The sequence below is a fragment of the Rhamphochromis longiceps genome, linkage group LG3 (assembly GCF_057381845.1).
Source record: "Rhamphochromis longiceps isolate RC_006_pf linkage group LG3, R_longiceps_female_GT1.1, whole genome shotgun sequence".
NCBI classification, from domain to species: Eukaryota; Metazoa; Chordata; class Actinopteri; order Cichliformes; family Cichlidae; genus Rhamphochromis; species Rhamphochromis longiceps.
Genome location: NC_140559.1, coordinates 47,145,020 through 47,172,111, shown reverse-complemented (window position 1 = coordinate 47,172,111; position 27,092 = coordinate 47,145,020). Strand labels below are relative to the sequence as shown.

At 40.6% G+C, this 27,092-nt stretch overlaps 2 protein-coding genes across 3 annotated transcripts; both read right to left on the bottom strand.

Annotated features, from left to right (window-relative positions):
• Positions 1 to 1,074: 1,074 nt before the first annotated feature.
• LOC146675072 (carboxypeptidase Z-like) lies at positions 1,075 to 11,614 on the bottom strand. Of its 2 annotated transcripts, XM_085400126.1 has the most exons (11): positions 11,459 to 11,614; positions 10,972 to 11,001; positions 10,129 to 10,503; positions 7,156 to 7,383; positions 6,841 to 7,067; positions 6,416 to 6,580; positions 6,110 to 6,268; positions 3,906 to 4,041; positions 3,599 to 3,738; positions 3,362 to 3,461; positions 1,075 to 2,450 (listed from the first exon to the last, which is right to left on the bottom strand). In XM_085400126.1, the coding sequence occupies exons 1-11, from the start codon at positions 11,529 to 11,531 to the stop codon at positions 2,107 to 2,109; spliced, it is 1,977 nt and encodes a 658-aa protein (XP_085256252.1). In that variant the 5' UTR covers positions 11,532 to 11,614; the 3' UTR covers positions 1,075 to 2,106. The 2 variants fall into 2 exon arrangements, with proteins under 2 accessions (XP_085256252.1, XP_085256254.1); XM_085400128.1 differs by lacking the exon at positions 10,972 to 11,001.
• Positions 11,615 to 18,086: 6,472 nt separating this feature from the next.
• Positions 18,087 to 24,054, bottom strand: gpr78b (G protein-coupled receptor 78b). Its single transcript, XM_085402455.1, has 3 exons — positions 22,808 to 24,054; positions 22,598 to 22,711; positions 18,087 to 19,174 (listed from the first exon to the last, which is right to left on the bottom strand). The coding sequence occupies exons 1-3, from the start codon at positions 23,476 to 23,478 to the stop codon at positions 18,937 to 18,939; spliced, it is 1,023 nt and encodes a 340-aa protein (XP_085258581.1). The 5' UTR covers positions 23,479 to 24,054; the 3' UTR covers positions 18,087 to 18,936.
• Positions 24,055 to 27,092: the final 3,038 nt, after the last annotated feature.

Genomic DNA, 27,092 nt, shown 5'->3' with positions numbered 1-27,092 from the left:
GAAATACTCATCCACATTCAGGAGATGAATAAAAAAGAATAAGAAAGGGAGAAAGGAATAAGTTATTTAGTCCTGGTAGACACCACCCCATCCCCCTACTTCCACCCCAAACCCTGAGTAGGAAACGTTATCAATGCTTGCAGCTTAAAGCCCACTACTTTGATATATGTGACCATGAATATGGTGGTATAGATGTTGCTGCAGGTACCATTGCAATATCACTGTAAACAATACCGTTAGAGGTACTGCAGTGCCAGTGCAGTACATAATGAAATCCAGTATTTGTAACATCCTGCATGGACCTGCAGGCATCCTGATGCCCTCTGACAGTGTGCTGAAAGCCCTGCACACAGGGTTATGTGATCCTGGGAGAGTGTGGAGTATTTTCCTATTCTCCTGTAGATGGAGATCTCTGTTGTTTGGCTGACCGAGTTTGGTGCCAAATCATGTGTTTGTGTTTTATAAATCCCCTGAGAAGCCCGGTGTTTTTTTCACTGACTTGTCATGGGTCAAGTAGTTCTCTAAGCAGACTTTTCACTATGATTTTATAATACTATTCCTCGACCTTTATCTGGGGGCAATTTGCTTTTCCCATGCTTCTTTCATGACCTTTCATAAAAAAATTCTTAAGAGCTGTTTTGTTTATAGGATTTGGGACTTCACTGGACCCCAGGGCTGCCAATGCGAATGCATGCCTTACTCTGGTTGGGCTACTTTTCATTATTGGGATCTAGTGTCCATTTGGTGGTTTTCTCTGTGAAATTCTGTTGTTGAGGATGTTTTGTTTTTTCTTTAACTGTAACAAATTTGCCTTCTAAGAAGATAAAGACATAGCTTTATCTTCTTAGCACTTCTTGCTTATTCCTCCATTGTTGTTTGTAGACAAGTCTACGTAATGCACTTGTCTGCCACTATTTATGGACTCCAAAAGAAATGAGGTCTAATTTGACCGAACGCTCGTCCTCTAAAGAAGGTCGACATGCAATACACCCTAAACACTGACAGACGTTTCAACTGATTACCCCGGGCTTGGTTGTAAATAAACTATACAAGAGGTCAGGATCCCTCCAAGAAGTTTGGTTTATTTTCTGTGGGAAAAGTGGAGAATATAACTTCATCAAGTGTCTAACAATTATTCAGCAATGAAGGCCAGTCACTCTTTGGTGGAACGACATACAGATTATTGCAGGACTGCATGTCTACACGTGGAGGGGTTTTAGGTTAAGAATGCATTTTAGGAGTAATACAGTAATAATATAATTATAAAATATTATATTTTATAATTGACCTGCTCAGTGATATACTGATGCTTTCATGTTTATGTTTGTTTGATGTTCTGTTGGTGTGTTTTTAATTGCCTCTTGGGGAATAAATAAAGTGTTTTTTGAATTTGAATCATGACTCATGAAATCTAAATAGCATAAAAAAATGATAAAAGTTGAAAACTACTATTCTGCGCTGCCTATGAGAACACTTTCAGAATCCTGGACACATGAGAGTTGTGTATAATGAGTAAATTGTTGTTTTATAGTCAATGTAAAACCTTTAACTTCTTTTTATAATCGCTTAAATAACAGATTATATCACAAACCAAATTCTTCCTTACGCTCACTAATGAGAGAAATGAATGCAGAACTATTTATTCTCAATGACATGTCTATTTACTCCAATTTCACAAATTGCACACTGTGTTGAGGAGCAACCACCGTTTGGAGCAACTTCAGCCAGATGTTGGTTTAGCTTGCCCCCTAGTGGCCATCAGAAACCTTGTGTTTGGTAATTGTAAGTAGTCAGGGGTCAGGTCTAAATACGCCAATAATTCATGAAAAATATCGACAGTTCAGGTGAAATAGTGCTATAAAACTGCAGGTCAAATCTTTTAACGTGTTTTTTATTCAATCGTGGCCATTAACTAAAGTTATGTTACTGTCCAGGCAAAAGCTTGTAAGGCGCTTACATTATAATTCAGGTGTGGGCTTCGGACCAGACACAGCACATAAAGGCAAAATTGTGAAGCAGAAGTAGCATCAGTAAAAAGTAACACTTCCATGTTTTTTTGCATAATGTAGAAAGACAGACTCATTTCTTGCTTCTCTTGTTAAAGCTCTAATATTGCTTCAGCAGCCAGGTGGGGGAAGGTACTCCAGGCAAAGCAAAGTAATTCCACCACCAGGGCTTCTCTGCTCTCTCCTCTTGGTTCTGGCTCAAATCAGCCATCTGGGTGTAGTGCTGGTACTGGTTGTAAGGGTCAAACTTGTCGTAGGATGAGAAGTCCTCTTCCTGCGGGTCAAAGTTCACAGGCGCTTTCGGCAACACAAAGTCCACCCGGCCTGCAGTCTTCATGCGAGAGGGCAGCTGGATTTGCTTGGTGGCTCTGGTGTAGCCTTGCGCAGAGGCGGAGACTATGTGGATGCCAGGAGTGAGGAGGCGCCAGTAGTCTCCATTTTCAGCTAGGGCAGGGAGAGAAAGGCTGAGTATTTGGGCTTTTAATTGGGCTTATAATCAACATGAATACACAGTACATGAGTACGAATATATTTGTAGAGAAATGTTCATTTTACACATCAAGATGGGTTTACACAACTTGCAGAAACCCTGTAATACAAACTGTGGGAGTAGGTGTTTGGTAGAACTGCAATGACCTTAATAACTTTAGTTGAAGTAAGATATTGATTTGGTTTCCAGGTACTTCCACCTCGAGAACCTAGATAGGATTTTTAATACAGACACCAGTGCCGATATTTGGCAATATGAAAAAAAACCCATATATATCAGAAATTGTTTACCTTTCTCAACACAAGAAATAAACTAAAATAAACAGATTACTCAGACAATATGACAAAAAAGTTGAGATTTGTCAATTATTATACGTTTTGTGCTGCTGTTAGTGACTACTTGATGCTGAATCTTGTTTTACTGTCACAACAAGGTGTTTACATACGATGCTTCTCAGATTCTCACTTGGTTATTGAATTTGTGGCCAAACGCATCTCACCTTAAGGAAAGTTGTAGAGTGCCTTACTGTGCAACAGTAACACTCATAACATGGTTGAAGGGTGGTTGGAAGGTTGTGATCAGAATAAACAATGATGTTATTGAGCTTTGTTATGAGCTTAATATAGGTTTTATGAAGAACCTGACACAGGAAGTTGTACTTATACTGGACAACTACCTCAAAATGCCTTTTTTGCCTTTATAGCTCATATCTTTTTAATATTTAAGATGCTACATATCTGAATTACTGAATAAAAATCATGTTGGCCATAAAGAGCTTAAGAATTGACTAAGAGACAAAACTAATGTCATAACTAAATGAAATTTTGTAAAGGCGTATGTTTTGTTAGCAGGTGATAGTTATTACCTGTTGTAATGTCGTGCTGTATCCCTCTGACAGATATCCTGGCACCTTTTATAGCATTTCCCTTTTCATCTTTTACAATCCCTTTGATGCCACGATGGGCCTGAGGACCAACACCCAAGAAAGTTGTTTACAAATAGATCATTTCATTCATCGCACTTGAGATTCAGTATGCTATTGCTAACATGTGCTGAACTGCCATGCCAACAAAAATCAGGATATCTGCTAAAAGAGTCTTACTGTCTCCATAAATGAGAGCAAAGATTCTTGGTTTTCATGCCAGGCAAAGGCCAGTTCCTCTTCAGGGGGAAATCTATCACATCCCACATTCACAGTCACCTCAAAGCAGTTGGTGTGGAGATAGTTGAAGTCTTGCATTCCTGACCACAAAAAAACAAAAATCCAAAAAACACACTCACAGGTTCATAACTGGTCTTACAGCACCCTCTAGCAGACTCAGCAGACAACAGCACCTTCCTTCCTGACTCAGAAATCTATTTTACTTCTCTGGATTTGTGCCCCCCCCCCCCCCCCCCCCCAAACTCACCGCCTGCCAAGCTGGACCACTGAGCTGCATTAACGATCCCTTTCTGGCTCTGAGTACGAGACGATCCACAGCGTGCGTTTTCATTGGACATGGTTTCGTGGGCATTTGCATAAGTTGCTGCGATAAATTTGAAAACCTGCAAAATGTAAAACTGGTTAACTGTTTCTCCCTTTGTTCAGATGAAAAAATAACCACTGATTTAAACCACATGTTCACAGGGTTTTACCGGGGCAACAAGCATAAATAAAAAATCAGAGTCTGCTGATCTTAATAATGTTTTGTCCTATTTTTTTGCCATCTGTTTTCTGTTGTTAGCAATGACTCATTGCTTCCTACCTTCCCTCAAAGAGCAGTAAACAGGCATGTCACTGCATTAAGTGTTTTATGGGAGCACACTGCAAATAATATTCAATATTACACCTTACTTACCAGTCCCGTTACAGTTGTAGTAGCTGTAGTCTAAACCATCATGGGTCCTTCACTTTATAGCCTTTAACTCATTAAAACATGACTGATATATTGCATAAAGTAAGAATATAAGGGTGTAGAAGGTTTTCAGAACTGACCAGTGACTGTAGGAAAAAGCATAGAGCAGTGTGCACTCCTGGAGGATGCACACTCGGTCACAAAGGATGCACTGGTGTATCTTTTGTGTTTATATTTATCATACAGTCATGTCAGGTATCATTTAATTAACACTGCTTTAAAAAGGCTTTCTCCTTTTTTTTAAAAATCCCCATTGCCCCGGCTCCTCGCTCCAAGGGAATCCTCACCTCTTTTATTTGCTTGTGAGTTGGGAGGCCTAGGATGCAATGGGAGGAGTCAAGTAGGGCTGCCACGATTAGTCGACTAGTCACGATTACGTCGACTATCAAAATCATCGACGACTAATTTAATAGTCGACGCATTGTTTGAAGCTTTGTAAGATCCCAAAAGACGCAGGAATAAGTAGTAGGATTTAAGAGTGTAATAACGGACTGAAACAGAAGATGGCAGCACTGCATGTACAAGGATGCCAGCTGCCGTTAAACCCCGAAGAAGAAGAAGCTGTGTCCCAGAATTCATAGCGCGGACCAGCACAGTTGCCAACAATGGCGGCAGCTAGTTAGTTTTAATGTTACTCTTATTATTCTTTCTGGGTCACAAAATAAACGTTTAACATATTTTCAGGCGAGAATGTAGCTGTGGAAACTTCAAATATCTGCTCAGTTTATCAAGACACTGCATATTTTCAAAAGTGCTCCGACGTTTTCGGAGACGTCTGTTACCCACTAGCTCGATAGCTAGCCGGGGGCAAAGCTCACTAGAGTCCGTGAGAACACCGGACTCCCGGCAAATCATTTTCAAACCCACCGCAGTCTTTCGCTACTCAGGTTAAACATATATAAGTCACTTAGATAACTTACAAATGTTATTGTTTGGCTTTTTTAGTATTTTATTTGTTCCTGAGTAAATCGGTTTGGCTGAGAAATAAAGTTATAGTTTTTACACAGCTGAATAAACGACAACTGATTATCAGAAATGTGAGCTGCTCGAGAATATACTCCGGTGTCCTGTTATATTTTAGATAGCAAGGAGCAGACGAGACTGAGTTTATTAAACTCCAACGAAACAATCTGCAGATTTCATTAAACTTTAATAAACTATCATCTTGTCTTTATTTTTAGTTAAAATATACCTTAAACACTTCAAGCTGTAAGCTAATGATAGTTATATAAGAGCAAATACGTGCTGGTGCAATAAGCTGTACGTTTTACGTCCAATGGATGCATGATCTGATTAGTCGACTGAGAAAGAGGGGAATATATACACTGAGAACTGGATTAAACATGCAATTAAATTAAGGTTAGGTTCACATCTAACACGTCCAACCATTTATGTGAAACTAATACGTTTAAGAGACGCGCTCTTCATCTTGTAGTTTATGCTTGTTTAGCATTGGTTGACCCACCATTTACCTGGTAGATGTTAAAAGATTAAAAAGGCAAATCAAATAACCAGAATGTCTGTGGTTACAGTCAACAGTCTATTCTTTTTCCAGCTTCCTCTAAACATATACTACATGTTCATACCTGTACTGATGACAATAATAATTGAGGTCCTTTATATTTTCTGGTTTTTAGGGTTTGTTTAGGTTTCACTTTGTTTTTGATTATTACAAACTATCCTTTAACTCTATAAGTTTCCCAAAGAACCCTTTTTACCTTATCATCTGGGGTTGGGCAGAACATTTCATGTCCCAATGGGTGTTTGGACAGATCATAAGGGTAAGACACCACCAAGTCTCCACCATGGAAGTTAGCGGAGAGCACAAACGGGATGGAGCGGACCCACTTCATGACAGCGTAGGTCTCTGGTGCAACCTGGATTTCAGCATTAACACTTCTTATTGGTCTAACTGATTAAGTCAGTTTATTGTAAAGAGGCAAACTTTGCAACAGCACAGCTCGTTATTTCATAAAGTATGTGCAGTGTCATTCACTATATATGGATAAGGATTTATACTGTACCTTACCAAACCAGTAATAGTCTGGGATTAGGATGTGGTCGGTGCGGTAGCCCTTTTGTCTGCGTCTGCTGTAAACGATGGACGTCAGGTCGGGGAAGTTTCTGTTCAGGTCGATGTTTTGGGCGTTATTTCGGCCGATGTTCCAAGAATCATATCTTTGATCCTCCTGAGGAATAAGTATTATTGCCTTATTAATAATATGTGTTTTAGATAGTAGCAGTATGAGTCATCCAGAAATTGCCATTCAACTATAACAGACTACAATATATTCTGTAAGGTGAGCGTTTGGCTTCGTGCTCATGGGCATCAATTTAAAGAGCTGATGTTCTGCTGCACTGTGCAGGGAATCATGCATTACTAATTACTTAACTATTGACTCAAACTGCACATCAATATATTTACTGCTTGTAACTGTAAATAGCTCACCTGCTCAAAATCGTAGTTATTGTCACTGACTCCGGAAACAGCCAACTCATACCCATCGGGGTTCATGGAGGGCAGAATGTGGATGCGGGTGGTGTTGATTAGAGTCTGAATCCGCTCGTTGCCGAGCAAATACTCTGAGCACAAGTGCTGAGCCAAGTAGATGAGTAGTTGGCGGCCAAGGACTTCATTTCCATGCATGTTCCCAATATACTTTACCTCCGGCTCAACTGTATGTAGAGAGCCACGTTTAAGTTTTACCTACATTTGTAAGAGAAAAGAAAGCAGACCTTATGAAGACTGAGGAGCCTGACTTACGTAGTTCATGCTCTCCGGGATTGTTAGAGAACTCGATCACAAGCAGCTCTCTGCCCTCCATACTGCGGCCTATGCTGTAGGTCCGGGCTATGCCGGAGCACTGCTCCTCAGTCTTCTTTAAGACACTGATCAGGTCAGTGTTGGAATGATAGGTGAACTGCAAAGTGTCAGGAGAGTCCGCAGTGAGTAGAATATCCAGGCCATCAGCAGCTTCTTCTTCCTCCTGCCCTGTAGAGACAAGCATAGTTACTGGAAATCTGCAAGCTGCTCTGCAAGCTGCTTTGCAACCCTTCACCACTCCAGCTCATCTTTTTAATCAATGCCAGTTCTGTTGCTCATCCCACAACCAGCTTTTTATGTATGCACACAGAGTAAGGTCCCAAAACAGACACACTACCGTGGCTCAGGGGGTTGGGAATCGCATCTGTAACCGGAAGGTCGCCGGTTCGATCCCTGTCCTTGGGCAAGACACTTTACCCTACTTGCCTACTGGTGTTGGCCAGAGGGGCCGATGGCGTGATATGGCAGCCTCGCTTCTGTCAGCCTGCCCCAGGGCAGCTGTGGCTACAACTGTAGCTGCCTCCACCAGCGTGTGAATGTGAGAGTGAATGAATAGTGGTATTGTAAAGTGCTTTGGGTGCCTAGAAAAAGCGCTATATAAATCCAATCCATTATTATTATATTATCACAGTGGGTTTTAACACCCTCTTTTTAGGGGCTGTTAGGGGAAGCTGGCTTAACAATGACTTGTTCTATCTCACCTACCTCAAATGGAAGTACTATCCTTATTTGTGTAAGGTTTTCCAGGGTATAAATATTGCAGTTTACAACAGAAATCTAAAGGAGAAAAAGTTGAAGCACTTCAAATCTATAATTAGTTAGAAGTGTTTATTTCAACTGCCACCCCGCCCCTCCCCCAAAGTCTGTACAAGTCTGCCCTGATTTTAGGATTCACACTTATTTCTGACACCAGCTGAGACCAGACCTAGAAAGGCTGTAAAACCTTTCGCTGCTGGTTTAAAAAACATGATTTATGCAGTGTAAAACTGTATTATACAAAAACTTTAACATCTATGACTGCAACACAGAGCTGCTGGCTACATTATAAGCTACAGATGGTTTATGTAAACACTTCCTGCGCGTCATATTGTGGAGAAATCATCCCAAATGGTACGTGCACTCACACCTCTGAGGCCCTTTCTTTTTCCCTAATATGTCTTTGCATAGATACAATTTAAAGGGTGGAAAACACAGAGTAGCACAAGACAATCATATAACAAAAAATCATAGTACAAAGAAAAACAACCCAAGACCAACTGCATGTTTTATAAATATATTGATAATTGACACTACTGTATTGATAATTTATCTCAATAGAAAGTGGAAGATTACATAGTGTATGCTTGGCCAATATGGAAATTTTAAATTTTAAGACTGATGCAGATATTTAGTGATTTCAAAAACCCAAACAGATTCCCATCATGTTTGTTATCTGTAGTTATTTAAGAATCCTTGTTGACAATGAAGTCTTCTTTCATTCTTTCATTCAATCTGAAGAAGATGCACCTCTGTGTATAAATAGTATGACCTCCATTGTGTTTGAGCCTCTGATGAAGGTCGGCGAAATAAATTAGTAGAGTTGAGGTTTGTGAATTATTTCGCTTAAGTTTCGTGCTAGCACTACCTAATGCTTCTGCTTGGATCAGCTTGTTGTTGCATTTGAGTGCCCTCTGGTGGATAAATTATGTAACATCATGTTGTGGTTGATTGTTTCTCTCGTTTCCACTTTTTCAAAATTTTTATTTATCGGCCTTTATAAATACTGATATGAGCCAATATCGGTCCCTAGTATACCGCACCCGAATTATGTTTTTACATTTATGTAATGTGAAGATTTAATATTATCAGGATTTTTTAAATGCCACATGAGGAAATCAACCCATCACATTGCGCCACAAACACTGACCCAGTCTGCCTACAAACATTAAGTTTTATTGTGCTGAGTGATAGAAGTAAAGTTAGCTTCACTGCTGCAAAATAAAGGAGTAAGACGATGTCAGGCAGCGGACCAAAGAACTGAGAGGCCCGTGAGGGGAGTCCAAACTTAAGAATGCATTGTAGTATCTGCTACAGCTTGTTGTTTTATTATTTAAGATGATATAGTTATGTTTATAAGGGTGCATTCAGGAGAACACTGTTAACGCAGGCCTTTAATCGCCCTCGTGAGTGTTACTGTCCTAATATGATACACAGTGAAAGAAGAACAGCTGGAGTTCTTACACTGATATCAGGCTAACCTGCTACCAGACTGTGCATCATGAAAGTTTTGGAACAATTTAAAAAGCACTACCTGCATACACTTCATGAAATGTACACATTATACTGTCTATAAATGTTGAAATGACACAACTTAACTACTCAAATTGGTTCCATGTGTCTGTGCAGAAGTTGCTGCTGTTCACGCGCTCATCTGGTTCACACATGGAGATGCAACGAGTGGTAGCAAAATACATATTTGGGTCTGTTATTGTTTTTGTGTTTTGTTTTTTACTATAAAGACTTTTCAGCTATTTGGGCAAGATATGATTTAGCAATGTGTGCCTTTCTGTGGTTCATTGTGGGTTGTTTATAAAGCCACTGCCAATAAAAACACCAGAAGATAACCACAGGATCAAGGATTAGTGACAGTTTATAGGGGAAGTAAGGCGTTCCAGTTAGGCTATATCTTAAAGTGAGCCACATAAGCATCTCTGCAAACCAGATGCCTTCAGAATGTGTTTAGGAGAAGGAGTGCACTGCTGAAATTTTCATGCCTGCTTTTTATTTGAGTTGCTCTTTTTTTCAGGTGGAAAAAAGAAGCTAATGTCAGTATTTAAAACATTTACACGGATGTCATCAGCCACAGCCAAGACTAAGGCCAATTCAGGTCAACAAAGGTCAACATAATGACAGTATGCTGTGATTATATCTCACCTCTGAGGCCCTCCAGGGGGTCATAACATCCCTCTTGGTCGCTGACAAAGAAGCGATCGCAGTCGAGGAAGTAGGGCCAGGCCATCTGTATCTTGTCAAACGTGCGACTGCATCTTCTGCGCACGGCTTCACACGTGCTGCGGCACGGCTTCAGCACCTTCTCCTTCTCACAACGTGGGGCCAACACCGAGCAGCCCAGCATGCGAATCTCTGGGTTACAATCTCCGCCCAGCAGAGATTCAGCCACGCTGATGAGGAGGTACTCAGCGCCAGCTTCAGCATCCTCACGAGTCTTGTGACCGAGGATGTTTGGGAACATGGTTTGAGCGTAGGGCATGTCATCGCAGTAGTACAGCATTAGATCTGTGCATTTGGCTGAGTAGAAAAATTCCACAATGAAGACAGATCAGGGATCAGCTTAGAAAGTAACAGATCAAGACGTGTATCTCCATCTGTTGCAGCGCTTAATCATGAGCTTCACTGTGCCGTCCTCAATCATCTAGTCCTAAATATTTCTATTATCTCTGGAAATTAGAATTTGAATATTTCATGCTGCCATCGATCATCTAAAAATACTCAATGATTTTATGGCTTTGGGGACAGATTCCACTAAAACTACACCCACTATCATTTATAATCTCCTCCTGTTTGTTGTGAAAAACAGTCCTGTTGCAGTCACTTGGCATATTAGGGGGGGGAGAAGGGGGACTTTGAGGCTTGGTTTTTTCCAGTGTTAGAGGCACAAAAAACTGATTGGTTAGAAATTAGAAAGTGTACAGAAAAGCAAGATAGCAAACAGCACATGCATGACACTTTTCTTGCTTTAAGCCCATGGGTACTTACGTTTTTCTTCTATTATTGGCTTGCACTGTCCTGCAAGACATACCAGCATGCCATTAGCTGACACTGAGTAGACACTAGATGGCAGGGTGGTTTTTGTAAATGCTACAGTGGGGCCTACAGAACACTGCTCGCTTCAACAACTCTCTATAAAGCCAGTCAGTGTACAAAGAATCATTAAGTCCCTCGAGGATCACATTTTCCACGACTATAAATCGTATTCATTAAACTTGCTTCCATCTAAAACATTAACACCATCTGTCAGACTTTAGATCTGTCACCATCTAATTCAGCTCACTCATCCTCTAGCTTTAGGTTTTTTTAAAGTTATATACAAGAATTTTTCACAAGTCTAATTGAACAAAAATGAGCTTCTGAATCAAGAATAGTCCACAGCCTGCACGTGACGTCCTGTCCAGTTTTTGCGCGGCCGGTCCAGATGCGCACATCAGCATAAAGTTTGTTATCGCAAAAAGTGCAGAAAGTTTACCTCGAAACTTCGGGTCGCATCGCGGAGGAGCACAAGACGCAAAAACCAACAACTGCAGCAGGATCAGCAGCATGATGCGCACTTTCCGACACTTATGTTCCGTTTCGATGTGGCACCTCACACACTGAGCCAGAGGGCGTGAGTGTGCGCGTTGGAGTGTCCCAAGTCTGCAAAACTTTCCTCCGAGCAACTCTGTGAGCCACTTTATTACAAGCATTACGGTTTCCTATCGAGTTACAGAGGAAATGGCTCTGAGGTAAAACGGGGATAAGTGCATGAAAGGATGGGCAAATTTTCGCTCACATTTTGCTGCGTCTTCGTTTTTCAGTACGGCTGGTGGCTGTTTCACGGGCCTGCTGCTGGGTTTAACTCGAAACTCAAAACTGGCTCTGCGTATTTAGACTAGTAACCTCACATTTTCACTTCACATGAATCCTCATTCTGAAGAATAATAATTTATAGTTTGTGTCGGTGCTTCTTCTTGCTTTAAACTGACTGTAAAATTATAACATCATATTAAATGTCAGTGTGAGCTTGCTTTTAGTCATGAAGCCACAGATTATCTTTTTGTTTGTTTGTTTGTTTTGCCTGTCCCGTTTGGCTCTTTTGCCGTCAGAATTACTGTCTAAAGGCGAAGAAAGATGCCCAACGGATTTACTTTACCAAATAGACCATCCCAGCCTCTCCGTAATGGTCTATTTGATTCACCTTTTATTGTTTATTTTATTTTATTTTTACTTGTTAAATACGGGACAGACTGGGGAAAAGAAAGGGGAGAAAGAAGAGGGACGGTGATAAAGGGCAAAAAACAAAAACCAACAGAATAAGCAGGAAAAAAATACATATATAAGCCACAGATTATCATTTCATTCTGTATCCCCCTTCCTGTGGGAAGCTTTGTGCTACGTTTAAACACAATATTCTAGTTTTATTTGTCTGTTCTATACACTTAAAGCGGTCTAATCCACAAAAATCCCCCCAAACCAGTCACGTGCTCGCAGAGAAAGAGAGTACAAGCACCTAATGCTGCTTTCAGTGTGTGAGTAAGTCACAGTCAGAACTTACATATAATAATAATAATAATAATAATAATAATAATAATAATAATAATAATAATAATAATAATAATAATAACGTATGTTGCAAGTACTTAGTACCAGAGTTGCTAGTTTTAGTGAAGTCTTTACGTGACTTGTGTTTTTATTTTTCCTGTATTGGTCAATTTGTGTATTGAAAGGTTATAAAGGTTTCTCAGCCTTTGTTTTTTGCCTCTCTCTTGCTGCTACTGCCCATCTGCCCATCATTAGCCCATCTGCTTCAAGGTTCAACATGTGCATTCAGAGATGCTCTTCTCCTGGTTACCAGAGTTATTGTTGCATTCCTGTGAGCTCAATGCAGTCTGGCTATTCTCCTCTGACCTCTGACATCAACAAGGCATTTTAATCCAGAGAACTGCTGCTTATTGGATATTTTCTCTTTTTCAGAACAGTCTCTGTAAACCCCAGAGATGGATGTGTGTGAAAATCCAGCAGATCAGCAGGTTCTGAAATACACAGACAATGTAACACCAACAGCCATGCTGCATTCAAAGTCACCTTTCCTTTTTATTCTGATACTCAGTTTGAACTTCAGACTGTAGACGGTGTCTACATACCTAAATGCATCAAATTGCTGCCATGTGACTGGCTGATTGGACACTTGCATTAATGGGCAGGTGACGTGTTGTACCTAACAAAGTGGCCAGCACACCTGATAACACACCTGATGTAGCTGTACATCTGGCAAATACTTAGAGTACTTAATATCTTTTGATCTATTCTTGCCTTCTCTCTTTGGTGTCAGTTTTGCTTTGGACAACATGTCATTTTAAATTAAGCTTTTTAAGACTTTTTAAGAATATTTGTAAGCCTGAGTCCAACTCACAAGGTTGGAGCAACAACCAGTTGGCTGTGATTAAATAAACCTAGCAACCAAGAAACATTTACAATTTATAATCCTCAAACTTGCTGCCAATCAAAGTGGATGCGTAGCAGCTTTTACGGTGATGTTCAGAAGGCTAAATCACATAAAATACTGCAGAAATCTTAATCATTATTAGACAAAAAAATATTATTAGTAGTAAATACCATTTTGAAGGTGATCTGTTTTTCTTATTGAGCCAGTATTAGAGTCCTTTCTTCTTCAAGCTTGGCAGAGTTGAATTTGCATAACCGGAAGCCTGGGTATTCATCATGCAGGCAGGTGGAGGATGGTGTGGAGGTAAAGTAAAAATACTACTACATCCTTCAGCTAAACCAGGAATATTGATTAGATCCTTAACATGTTCATGTATTATGGAAATTACTACATGCCCCAGAAACTGAATGGAAAAGGAGCCTCGTGGGAGACGTGACCCTCTATGGAAAACACGCACAAACTTGTAAATTGTGATTTTGATCAAGTGTCTCTGTGGGAAACTGCTGGAGAAAAAAAGGGGTGGATCTGTAGCAACGGACAAGTGTTTTAAAGTGTTTAGAACAGCTTTTAATGAACAAACTATATATATATGTATATATGTATATATATATAGATATATATATATATACATATATACATACAAATATATGTGCGTGCTCACTCCCAATGAAAATCTGAGCATCTTCAGCTCGGCCTCCTTCTGTCAGTGCCACCGCCTCCAAACCATACATCACAGCAGGTCTCACTACCATCTTGTAAACCTTCCCTTTCACTCTTGCTGTTATCCTTCTCTCACAAATCACTCCTGACACTCATCCCCACCCACTCCACCCTGCCTGCACTCTTATCTTCACCTCTCTTGTGCGGTGTGGATGGTTCACCACCTTCACTACCTCTGCTCCCTGCAGCTTCACTGTCCCTCTTATTCCCACACATATATTCTATCTTTCGTTCCTCTTCTCTTCAGAGCATACCTCCACCTCTCCAGGCTCTCCTCCACCTGTTCCCCGCTCTCCCTACACACCACAAAGTCTTCTGCAAACGTCATAGCCCACAAAGACTCCTGCCTGACCTTTGCGAACAAGAAGATGTTCACAGCCGATGTAGTCCCACTCCCACATTGAACCCATCTATCACGCCTGCTGCACGCCTCAACCCTGCCTCACTGTCCTCATACATGTCTCTGCCGCTCCTGACTTCCTCATGCAGCACCACAGTGGCGCCCTCTCCTATGACCTCCTGACCTTCTCCTTCCTTCTCCATCAACACTCTATAATAATAACAGAAAACAAGCTGCTTATATGGAAATCAGACTCTTCTAATTCAGTTTATCTTGGATTTTTTTCTTCCTTATTTTAATTACAAGCTTATCATTTCGTCTACTTTATCACCATATGTAGGTGGACTGAAGTGTGGAAGGAGGTTAAGATATTTACCACTGATGCAGACAATGCTGCTGTCTTTAAATCCTCCTCAGGCTGCTCTAGAGTGTGAGAGGAGTCATGTATTAATAGCCATGTAGAAAGCATATTTTCAAGAGAGGCCTGACAGTCTGCAAACCCGCTCAGTCGATTCCGTACTTTTAAACTCGAGCAGCTGTGACACATATTGTGCCATGCATACATTTTCCATTTGAGCAGTTTTAATTACCAGTTTCTCTTTTATCAGGTTCTGGTGATTGGGGTTAATTAAGAGGTGCAAAAATAGCCGAGCTCTGGCTTCTGCACAAGCCTGAGCTGCTTTAAGCGTTAACTGCCTGTGAATTCAGAGGTGCCGGTGGTTGAGCGAGCCACCAAAAATGGGGATTTCTAATTTTAATGTTGCCAGTAATTACTGCTGGTCTGTTTCCACGCATCAGATTAAAAGAGATTCATTACTGAGTTTGAATATATTAATTGACAAAGATGAACTCCTCTCTTTAATTATACTTGCCGATATTGCAAGAGAAGTTCTCCATGTGACACCAGAGTCATTTTTTATGTTGCATGCTATCTGCGCCACAATCAGGGCTGTGAGGCAGAAACAGGTGCGACCCGGAAAGCTTTTTATTATTCAGAGAATAACTTCCCCGTGTAAGCCTTTTCAAATGCATCTGTTTATTCTTTATTTATTTAAGACTGTAAAATCTGAAATTAATGAGTCCAAATTTAAATAAAAGACATGCTATTTGTCTTTCAGTGTGCCGGCCTGTCGTGTCCATGGGCTGAATTCAATATAAAAACTGGCAAATCAAATCTGGAGATGAAATATGATGTAATTAAAGGACATTTGTGTACGTTCAGCAACGTTGCAGTGAAAACATTCATATTCGTATTTTATAATTGACAGCTTTTTATTATTGCACATATTCCACTAATAGCTAATCACACTGCCAAAGAACAGCAAGTGGCTCACAGGAGGAAAAAATACATGTGAGTAAAATACATCCAAATAACCAGATTTTTATTTTAGTAATAATAATAACTGTTATTATAATGAAGCAGCTATTCTGGTTCTTGTGTGGAACAGCTGGGAAAAAAAATCACATATTTAAATCTGGCACAAACACAGAGCAGTGTGTTTTAAAGCACTTTGAAAACACTCCTATGCTACATCACGTTGCTCCCCATTTATCTAGACAAAAAGTTGTTCCTGTACAGTGCAAAATATGTAATATCATTATGTAAATATCCATAGAAACGACTTCTCCAGTCAGCTGGCAAAACAGAACACAATTATACAAACGCGTTTCAGTTAAAAGTGGGTGATCAGGTACATTCAGTTAAAAACTCTAACTTAAAAGTATAAATCTGGTAATTTGCCATATTTTTTCTTACTGTCAACAAATATACAAAATGAAAAAAAAAATAAAAAGTGTTCTCCCTCCTCTTATTAACTCTCCAAGCTAAAATGGCATTCCAAAATTATGGACTGGTGATATGCCCACACAACCTAGCTTTATTCAACCTGCAGACTGGTGCTTATTTAATTAGATAATGACTCAAATGCACACTAACGTAATATTTGGGAAAACCAAGAAAGCCAAGTATTCAGTGATGGATGTTTTGTGGTCAAGTAGTTTTTTATCTTCTTTCTGCCGTCTACAAGTGTGTCCTGACAGCTGCAATATTGTGAAAAGGTTCATTTATTTTCAATTTATTTGAAATATTCATTGCATTCATTGTATTCATTGCATGCAATGTGAAATATGTCTGACAAGTTTTTTTCTGTAACTTTGATGATAGGTCATGAAAATCAGAAATCCGGTATCTCGTTATCTTATGATTTCATTCTCAGTTTGAGTAAATTACTATTCACACGTCATAAATACTGTATTTCTCTGAGTCTATTTAAGGCCTCGTAACCACGATCAACAGGAAGACTGCTGACTTGACGACTGTCCAGATGTCACCAACACCCTCCACAAACAGAGTGAACCACCGACAGTCTCAACTGAAAAGACTGGCTGTTTTCACTGAGAGCTGAATTGAAGCATATTAATGGACAGTTGACTTGAAGGGAAACGTGTGGTAGGATAAGTGCATGAGCAACAGGAATAATTGTAGCCTTTAGAGGACTGCCAAAAAGTCGATTCAAGAATTCAAGAGCTTCACAAGAAGTGGACTGAGGCTGGTGACTTAGCATCAAGGGCCACCGCGTGCAAATGTCAGCTGGTCGTGGCCAGAAGGTTAGTGATTTGATCCTTGGCTGCTCTGGTCTGTGTGCAAGTGTGCAAGTATCCTTGGGCAAAATACTGAACCCCAAGTTGCTCTCCAATGTATCCATCAGAGTGTGAATGTATGTGAATGTTACACAGAAAGCACTTAGGTGTAGAAAAAAAGCGCTTGTATGAATGGGTGTGAATGGTTGAATTAGGCATGTTAGATCAGAGAGCTTTGAGTGTTCAAGTCGAGTAGAATAGTGCTGTACAAGAACCAGTCCATTAGCATTTACCACTTTGATTCCTAATATCAAGCCACTTCTGAACCAGAGATGTCAGAAGTATCTTACCTGGGAAAGAAATGTCCCAAAATTTTATATGTTATTTGAAAGTCTCAGTCCTAGTGCCTGGAGGAGAGTGGAGCGGAGTGTTTAAAGTCCAGTGTGAAGCTTCTGCAGTCCTTGATGAACTGGGTTGCTGTTATTAACGGTTGGTCCACTGTGTTTTATGAAGTCCAAAGTAAAAGGAGCATCTACCAGGAGGTTTCAGAGCACATCAAGCTTTCATCTGCTGGCGAGCCTTACGGAGATCCTGATTTCTTTTTCCTGCACCTGCCCCGCTTCAATAACAACCTCAGCAGAGCCACAGATCACCTCTGCATACTTTTAAAAAGTCGGGCATCTCTCCTTCATAAATAATTCTATGATTGACGTTAGTGAATGTTGTACTGGATGTGTGATTTTCATGAGCTATAAAACATACCGGTAATTAGAAAAACTAAAACAAACAAAGCCTTGGCATATTTCATTGTACGTGTGATGTATACAAAATATAACTTTCAATTTTTAAAAAATAAATAAATAAAGCTTTTAAAGACTGACCTGTGTATTAATGGAAATAGTCTAAACATGCACATTAATTGTTGTCTATACTTGAGAAATTCAAAGAACAGGGATGCTTGGGAAGTTGGAAAATACTGAGAAACCGACCAACTAATTGATTTTGGTGACAGTAACAAAGAATAAAGCCTCTCACCAGACTCATCCTTTAAGATTAGGGTGTAAATGTCAAATGCCTTTGGCTCCTTTAGGTATAGCATCTCTGAGAGAATTAGACAAAGTGCATCAATATTAAGTGACTGACATGACACTGCAAAGTAGTCTAACACAGTCAATACAGAACATGGCAATAATGTGCAGCAGCTGAGCCTCCACATTTAGGTCTGCATCCATTCACTGACAGGACATTATACAGAAGCAGGAGCAACAAAAGTCTTTCCCTCTTTGCCCGTCGTCGCTCGGCTGCTTATCGACCACCAGCCTCCGTGTGTGCGATGTTAAGTGGGGCAAGAACAGGTTTGAAATGATTCTAAAGTTGTTGGAGTAGAGGAAGGCCACCTTTTACATGTCGCTCAGAGTGAAGAAGGGACCTCATCTCCAGCTGTGCGTCCCCTCAGCTTTAGATGAGCCAATGACTTATTCAGTGAAATAGACTGGCTGTGTGGTTTCTGGGGAATGCTGTTCCTGATGAATCACAGATCCCTTGTTTGCCATCACTCCCCAACGTCTCCACCCTATCTGTCGTCTTACCCATCTCTTCTTTATCTTTTTGCCCATTCATCCTCCCCCACATCGCCACCTTTTCATTCCTGTCCGCCCACCGTCTTCCTTATGGTTTTTTTTTTTTTTGCTCTCTTCTTCACCTTCCACCCACTTCCTTGTCCCATCTTTCGACTCTCTTTTCTCTTTCTAACAATAACCTGTCCTCTCTTTCTCTCTCCTGTTCTTTTTTTCTCTCCACCCACCTTTTTTTTCTGCAAGAGGCAACCTTTATTTTTGGCCTGCACTGTAGCGTGTGCATATGTCACGTCCTGCATTTGCCATTAACTGATCCTCTGGAGACAGTAGTCGTTCTCTGTGTCTAAAGAGCTGTTATGGCCAGACGAAGGGTACAGGTCACGTCGGAGTAGCCTGTTGACGACGGTGACCAGGACTTTCTTGTACTGCTGACGTAGGAGAGAGTAGGCAAAGGGGTCAGACGCAGCCTTGCTATATGTCAGGCACTTACTGATGATTCCCCAGTGGCGGTTGACGTCCACGAATGGGAGAAGCTCAGCCAACCTGAAGGGGCATCAGGAGAAACATGACTAAACAGAGTGCATTTTAGTGAAGGTGCCGCTCAGAGATTTGTCCTGATGTCATGTCAGATGATTAGGTAAGACTGACCATAAAACCTTTAACACGTTAGGTACTCTATAATGATCATAAAAGAGGCTTGGAAATGCAATTGTGTGCTCTTTTTCTTTTGCAATGGTAGGTGTAACGTGGTGAAATTGTTTTTATAACTCTGCCCTTTCAAAAGAAGGAGATCTTTTATCATTTTTTCACCTCGGATTTTTATGTTCAGACCACTCGTGTTATTAATGATCAAAAGGAACTGTGTGGCAGATTTTTAAATGCCTAAATGAAAAACAAACCAAACAAAGAACTCCATTTCGACCAAAGTTGGGAGGCTGTGTGAAACGTTAACAAAAACTAATAATCAAAAGCTATTTTTAACTAAAGAACAGCACACAGACTAAATATTAGCTGATGAAACTGATCATTTTTCTTGTTTTCTTTCAATTAAATCTGACTTTTTTTTAAATCACAGATGCTGTGTCCTCTGGATTAAAGAAGACCTGCTGTGGTCCCTGACCTTGGCCCTGTTTTCAGTTTGCTTAGTAAAAGTATCTAGATTTGAATTTTCCCTGTAAAGTCCGATTCAGATTTTTTGTTATTGTATTTTTTGTTCCTGTTTTTGGTTGGAGCTTTTGCTATTTCTTTCTTTTTTCTTTGAAACATGTCTCCTGTATCTGAACTTTACTCCCTCCCTCTGGTTGTCTTGATTGTTTTCACCTGTTTCATTTCATCCAGCTGTTTCCACGTCCCTGTTTACCCCATGTGTATAAATAGCCCTCTCCTTCCACTGAGCCTCAGTTTATGTATATTTGTGTCTTTAAGTCTCAGAACTATGACAGGATCATTGCTTTCTGTTATCAGAGCGCACTTCAAAAGCTGTCGTCTCTGACAGTGTGAAGGTGCATTAGTGCACACTACATGAGTACTATGCACATTTATGATGACCCACTAATGCTGAATAATGCATGCAAGTTTCAAAGTGACATATGCTGCCACACAGACAATGTCCTTTTCAGGGAAAGTGCAACCTATTATAACACCAAGACAACACCAAAATTGTGTTGTGTGTGTAATCTAACAGTATGACTCTGCAGTAAAGGGGTCCTGATGATAGATTGGCTACCCTGCAGACCAACCACCCTTTATTTTTATGATTAAAGTTTTTTTTTTAAAAAGTCAAAATGTTAATGTTACTATAAATTTTGATAGAACTAAGTTTCCTAAGTAAAGAAAGAAAACGTCAGTAGGCTTATTTACTGTGGCGTATTTGTCATATTATACCAAGAATAACCTTCCAATTGCTCCAGTTGTTAAGCTGTCCTCCTACTGAATGCATTTTTATATTTTACTTTCTAATAACCTAAAATTCAGCTTTTTTGGCTGAAGAGGCCAGTAAACAAAAGCAAAATATAGATAGATACCCAAAAAAGGCCATGAAGACTCTCATCGTGTTTAAGGAATTGTGAGGTTTAACTCTCACAGGAGAGACTTGATCAAGGATACTCTGCTGAGCAGGTGAAAAAATACATTTGAAAACTTCAGCATGTAGAAGAAACTCTGAAGCAGCACAGGGACAGACGTGTCCCTGTCTCACCAGTTAATGTTTTTTTTTAAACATATTGATCCCATCAAATTAAAAATGAACAGATAGATTTCAAAACATGGTCTCATTTGACACATGTTTTTTTTTTTTTTTTTAAAGGGGTTATATAGTTGTCTAAGGAGCTTAAAAAAGAAGATGCCTGGTCTCATCTAAGAATCTTCTTCAATTAAACAAGTCCCATCACCTTCTTTTCAAGCTCCTTAGACTACTATGACCCGGATTGCTGAGAACCTGCACAGATATTTAGATAGTTTCCACATCTTTATGTTGGTTACTGAATTAAATGCTAAAGCATTTTCAGTGCCACGTTAACATCAAATCAAAACATTAAAAAAGGTGGAGAAATTATCATTTTTAAAGGCATTACATATGACCATAGATATTGTGTAGATTTTATTAAGGCGCTTCAAATTATCCAATAAAGAAGTTTTTTCTGTCCAGTGGAGATTACATTTTCTTATTTATTTATTTACTTACTTACTATACTATCAGTTAAAGTATTTGAAACACAGCGTAGGGTTTTGCCTTTTTCAACTTAAACCACACAGCTGAGCGCCTCTCCACATTTCTAACACAGTCTCCTGTATTCTTCTGGTCAGGGGGGATGTGGAACAGTGAAATCAAACACGACCATCAAAATACCACAGAGGCAAAGACTACTTTACAAGTACAAAAGATAAAATATGCGTATGAATTATCATAATTGGATGCTTAGGTGCCAACTGCCACACTAGACACTTCCTGTGGGCAGGCACGGTCAGTGGGGGGTTACTCCACCTCAAACGCTGCTCTTTGCTAATTTGTCCTCCTTCTTCCCTTCCATATATGAGCACACCACAAATGTCAAATTGATGGGTCATCAGCACCGCATCTGGGCGATTTGTGGCCCACTAAAGCATTTCCACGCTTCTCTGGGAGCCTCTTTGGTTGTTTGAACCAGAGCGTTCTCACTCCCGAGGCGTAACATGTCGACGTTTTGTCACGTCCCGCGGCGTTCCTGAGGAACGCGAAAGGAGACCTTCGGCGTTCTTATGGTACGCGGCGGGTTATGGCTGGAATCCAGTGCAATGACGCTCCCGCGGTAATAGACGTTCCAGCCCTGTATTCCAGCCCTAAACCTAACCTTATCCCTAGCCCTGACCATAACCTTATTCCTGACCTTAACCAGGACTTTAATGATGTTAAATAGCGTGTTTCTAAGCGATTTGAAGAAAAAGAGCGAACATGTGTAGGTTCAGTCCAGACGGTTCTCATATTCCCTCTTTTTCCGAGGTCGTCATTTAGGAACGTGGTGGGTAGCCGAAAACGTAATATGGTGACGATTTGTCACCTAGCGTAAAATGTTACGCTTTGGCAGTGAGAACGGGTTGTTTGAACTGTATCTATTGTCCTAGACTCTAATGCGTGTCTTTCACTGGAAGTAGCCTGCCATGTTTATGTACAGCGCAGCACAGGTGGCTAATGAGCCATATCACAGTTTAAGGAAATGATCATTGAAATTATGAGCGGTGTGCTGTCAGCTTGGAATAAACTGTTTGCTTGTATCTGATCGGACATTGTGAGTTTGTACTGCATTAGCATGTGAAGAAAACAGGTCTGCAAAGCTGATCAGCGTGGATGCAGATCTCAACATGCTGGCTAAATGTATTTTTTACTTAGTCAAATGCCGTCGAAGATGTATTATTTTACAAATGTGTGGGGTCAGTTATTTCTTAAGCAGTTGTTTTGCAGTAAGTTGAATTATGTATGAGTTGACTCACCTTGTGATTACATAAGGAGCAAAGCAGATGATAAATGAGCCGATGAAGATGCTGATCTTCTTCGTGGCTCTCTGCTTTCTCCTCTTTTGCTCTGCTAAGCATCTTTGTTTCACGCTGAAAACAGCAAAGAACATTTAGACTTTTTTGCCACAAGGCCACTGTCAAAACAGACCGGGAGAAATCATGCTCACAATACACGAGGTGAACTACCTTGGGTGAATATCGACTAGCAGGAACAGAGTCTGCATGGTGATAATGTCAATCCTCTTGCAGTGAAACCTAGCGACCTTCAACACCTTCAAATAGGTGAAACACAAGATGAGCAGGGACAGAATGAAACTGGTGGCGTGGAAAACGATAGTGAAGATTGTAAACTTAATCCTGTCGCTGCCTTCCTCGCTCGGCTGCAAGGTGCAGGACGCGTAAACGTCGCTGTAGTCGACCCAGGAGAAGAGCAGCGCCGTCAGGGAGAAGGTAAAGGAGTGCAGCCAGGAGTAGCACACCATGATCAGTGCGTCCTTGTAGCGCATTTTGGTGGAGTAACTGAGCGGGAAGACGACCGCTATCCACCGATCTATGCTGAGAGCCGCCATGCTCAGCATGGTGTTTGCGGTGAGAAAAGTCTCCAGAAAGCTCACCGTGTGGCAAACGCAATCTCCAAAGGGCTGCTGCTTTCTGATAATCCCCACCAGAGTGGCCGGCATGTTCAAAACAGTGATGAGTATGTTGCAGAAAGACAAGTTCATGGTGAAAACACCGGGCACCTGTCGGCGTATCTCGGTGCTGTGGACGAAACATAGCAGCACCAACAAGTTGGACAACAGCGAGACGATCGCGACCACGACGATGAACAAAGCGAAAATGATTTCAGCAAAGTCCATGTCTCACTCCAGAAAGTCCACTCGCACGTTACCTGCGCCTGTTGTTGCAAACGAGAACTTCAAATCCACCATGGTCGCTCATCTCTCCGGCGGCTCCACGCACTCGTTTCACTTAGATCCTCGTGCGTCCGCGCGCCGCCGCCGCCGTACTTTCCAAATTCCTCGAGCGCTATCCAGCGTGCTGAACCCAGCAGTCACCATCTCTCTCTCCCCCTCTCGCTCTATAAGCTCACCGACCGCTTCCCACTTACATCCGACAGGTGCGCGTGTGGCGCTCTGCGATGCGCGGGGGTCACGTCTTTCAGCAGCCACGACAGTTTGAACAACACGCGAACGGAACAGCCATCAGGCAGAGAGCGATCTGTGGGGCACCGAGAAAAGCAAGTTGATGAATGACTGAACAAAAACCTGTTCACAGAAAAAATGAACCCAAGCTTCACCTCGTTTCCTACATGTTTTGTCGATGCCTCGTTCGGCTCACCTTGAGCAAACTTGAGCACAAACACAAGTCGTCACGCTTCAGTTATTCACCGTCGAGTTTTGCACTGATCGCCCTTTGCTCCCAATCAGCGTGGATGTGGAGGCAAAGGGCGCAGATAAACTCCGGCATGTGTTTCTGAATAATGGGAAACGGCTCAGCCGTCATCAAATGGCACAAGGTGCACACGCCCCCCTTTTGCTCATATGAATTATTTATTACGCGCGTAGATTTGGCGTGTCATATTTTCTGTAGATGCAAAAATAAACAAATAGTTTGAAGGAAGGACTGTTAGAATGTCACTTTTTAACGGGATTTTCGCCTAAAATTTGACTTAAATATACGAAGATACAATTATTTGCCACGAATTGCTGCAGTAACAGTAAAACATCTTTTTCTTTACACAATTTTATCTTAATATGTTTAATATGTTCATGTTATGCGGCTTTTTGCTTTTACTCCATAGTACAAAGTTTTCTTTTCTATGTTATAAGATGCAGTTATTGCACTTTGTATTCCATACTATTAATTTTAAAATAGTTACTTGTTTGTATGACAGCTCAAGCTAACCAGCAGTACATAAGTACTTAAAAACATCAATAGGTGCAAAATTCAAGAGAGAAAATATACACATATTAATCATCAGACATAGTACCGTCATGCATATGATACATACAATATCATGCATCACATAATGCCTGCACTTACTTTAGACACTTTAAATATATTTTAAATATATTTTGATTACACAACACGTGGACTGTTAAGCTACACAGAATAAGAAAAATGAACGTTTACTTTTGTCATTTGTTTTTTAAAAAATCCTAAATAAAGATATGTGTAAATTCTTATACAGCACCAATTTTCACACAATCAAACCTCTAACTGAGCCTGAAAACTGTGTTTTTTATTTTTGTTTAAACCTGCTGTGTTTTTGGTCCCACTCTCCCACCGACTTGGAAAGACTCACTGAAATGCCCTTGCTTTGCAGATCAAACACCAGCTGTCTCTCGGGAGTCCATGTGGTTATATCCTTTTATTAATTTGGCAATAATCTTGTTAATAACGTATGTAACTCAAAGTTAAACAATCCTGGATCTACTGACTTCTAATCGGCCACAGAAGCAATAGGTCTTTAATTAAGAAAATGAGTTCTTCCCCCTCTGTCAGCCTTCTGTCAGTTCGCAAACCTTTCAATGGATGCAGATAGTGTTATAATCCATTTTAGCTAGTTATTTTGGTCGCACTGAAGTTGTTCATGTTAATGACTTTGGAAGGTGGAGCTTTAAATCATTAGTAAGTGAAACATTTGCTATATATACAGCCATAAGTCTTTCTTAATGTCAAGGTACAAGGGGGGTTTCCTTAAACCTCAGTACGACAGTGCTCTGTTTAATAAAGTGATTAGTTATAAATTATAGTATTTTATAAATGCTTACAGGGTTAAATGTTATGTCAAAGGATGTAACTTTTGGAACATTTCACTGCCTGACAATTTAAAAACTGGTGTTAATAAAACAAAGTTTGGGTTCACAACCATTATTAATCATTTAAACAAGAATAAAATGTTAATCAAATTAAGTTTTAATCAGTTTACATCATGTTGTTAGTTAAATACCAGTCTGTTTTTATATGAATTCAGACTTTATAATTGCCCATAAATTGGTCAATAACCATAGTAGTTTACTAACCATTAACAAAGTTGTTTCTGCCTTAAAAACTCTTAAAGTGTAAATTGATTAAGTGCAAGGGGACATGCCGTGGTCACCCCGTCTCCACAACATTCTGCAATTTTCGGTGTTTTTGTAACATCTCAGTGAGGCATTTTTGTCTAAAGGAAAAAGGGAATTGCACTTCAAAAAGCAAAAACTGTACAAGCGGCACTCTGTGTTCCAATAAATGAGATAAAACTCCAGGTAAGGTAGCCAGCAATAGAAGTGCACTTCACTAATGTTCGTGCTTGTTACTGAGTCATGCTCAGTTCTGCAGAAGCTCGCGTAGACAGTGACTCACCGGGGTCAGACACAGCCTGCAGGGGTTTTGTGTATCTTTTTTCGTTTTCACTCGCTTCATACTCCCACATGTTATGAGGCTTGTGCCCGAATCCCCTTCCCCTCCAATTAAGAGCAGCAGTTTATTTATTAAAGAGTGATGCTGTATCTGAGAATTGACTTTACTCTGTGCCCACGGCTTTGTTCGCAGCAGTCGTAGTTGAGTCTTAAGCGATTAGGTGAGTCATCAGTAAGTGTAGTAGCGTAGTTTAGGGAAACCCTGAGGCAAACTATCTGCCCTCAAAGGCATCATCATCATCATCATCACAGCAGCTGATGAAGGTCTCCATGAGCACTGTATTCAAGCTATAATTAAGCTACAGCGTTTTGTATGCGTGTGTATGTGTGCGTGTGTTTATATGCAGGAGTCAGAAAGTCAGTGAGAAAAAGGCAGAAGTGGGTGATGTCAGTTCACTACAAACAAGTGATCAAATGCCTGGGAGAGCGCTAGCTGAGCTCCTGGGGGGAAAGTGCAAAGCTATTTATAGCCCTGATGGGAGTCACCTCCAATATAACTCTCTGCACCGCTGTACTACACAACTGATGCATCATAGTGGAAGCCCTGAACAGCTTCAGAGCCTCAAATGACATTCCTTTGAGAAGATGCATTTATGTACATGAAGCAATCATCCACTGCTGTTTTGTTGTCCCCTCCTCCAAAATGCCTCAAGGCCTTTTAGCAGTTTAGAAGAAGGCATTCAAACAGTGCAAAAAAAATCTTCTAATTATCCACCATCGACTGTAAAACAAATCCAACTTCACAATAAAAAAGGACGCTGGTCCCCGAGAGTTTAGACAACATTCAGTAAATTTTCATTTCTGAATGTGTGAGTCAGAATGAGCCACAAGGTAAATGTAAGGGAGCAGATGGGATGGGCTGGATATGCACTGTTGCTTCCAGTTACAACAATAAGTAAACACACAATAAAAAAACACACAATATTTTTGTTTGATAGGATGATCACCCTGTTAGCTTAGGCTACTGCAGTCATAAATTCTTAGTGTGACTCAGCTGAGACACATAACAGGCTGTGGACTGGTCACCTACACCGCTGTCTTTCGCAACCTGCTACAGAAGGAGGTGC

Coding starts and splice junctions, on each gene's coding strand:
- gpr78b (XM_085402455.1), bottom strand. CDS start 23,478: ATGGACTTTGCTGAAATCATTTTCGCTTTGTTCATCGTCGTGGTCGCG. Junction 22,712..22,807: donor CTAGTCGATATTCACCCAAG/GTAGTTCACCTC, acceptor TGCTGTTTTCAG/CGTGAAACAAAGATGCTTAG. Junction 19,175..22,597: donor GCTCCTTATGTAATCACAAG/GTGAGTCAACTC, acceptor ATGCCCCTTCAG/GTTGGCTGAGCTTCTCCCAT.
- LOC146675072 (XM_085400126.1), bottom strand. CDS start 11,531: ATGCTGCTGATCCTGCTGCAGTTGTTGGTTTTTGCGTCTTGTGCTCCT. Junction 4,042..6,109: donor GCCCAACCCCAGATGATAAG/GTAAAAAGGGTT, acceptor TACATTTTGCAG/GTTTTCAAATTTATCGCAGC. Junction 2,451..3,361: donor ACAGCACGACATTACAACAG/GTAATAACTATC, acceptor TCCCTGCCCTAG/CTGAAAATGGAGACTACTGG.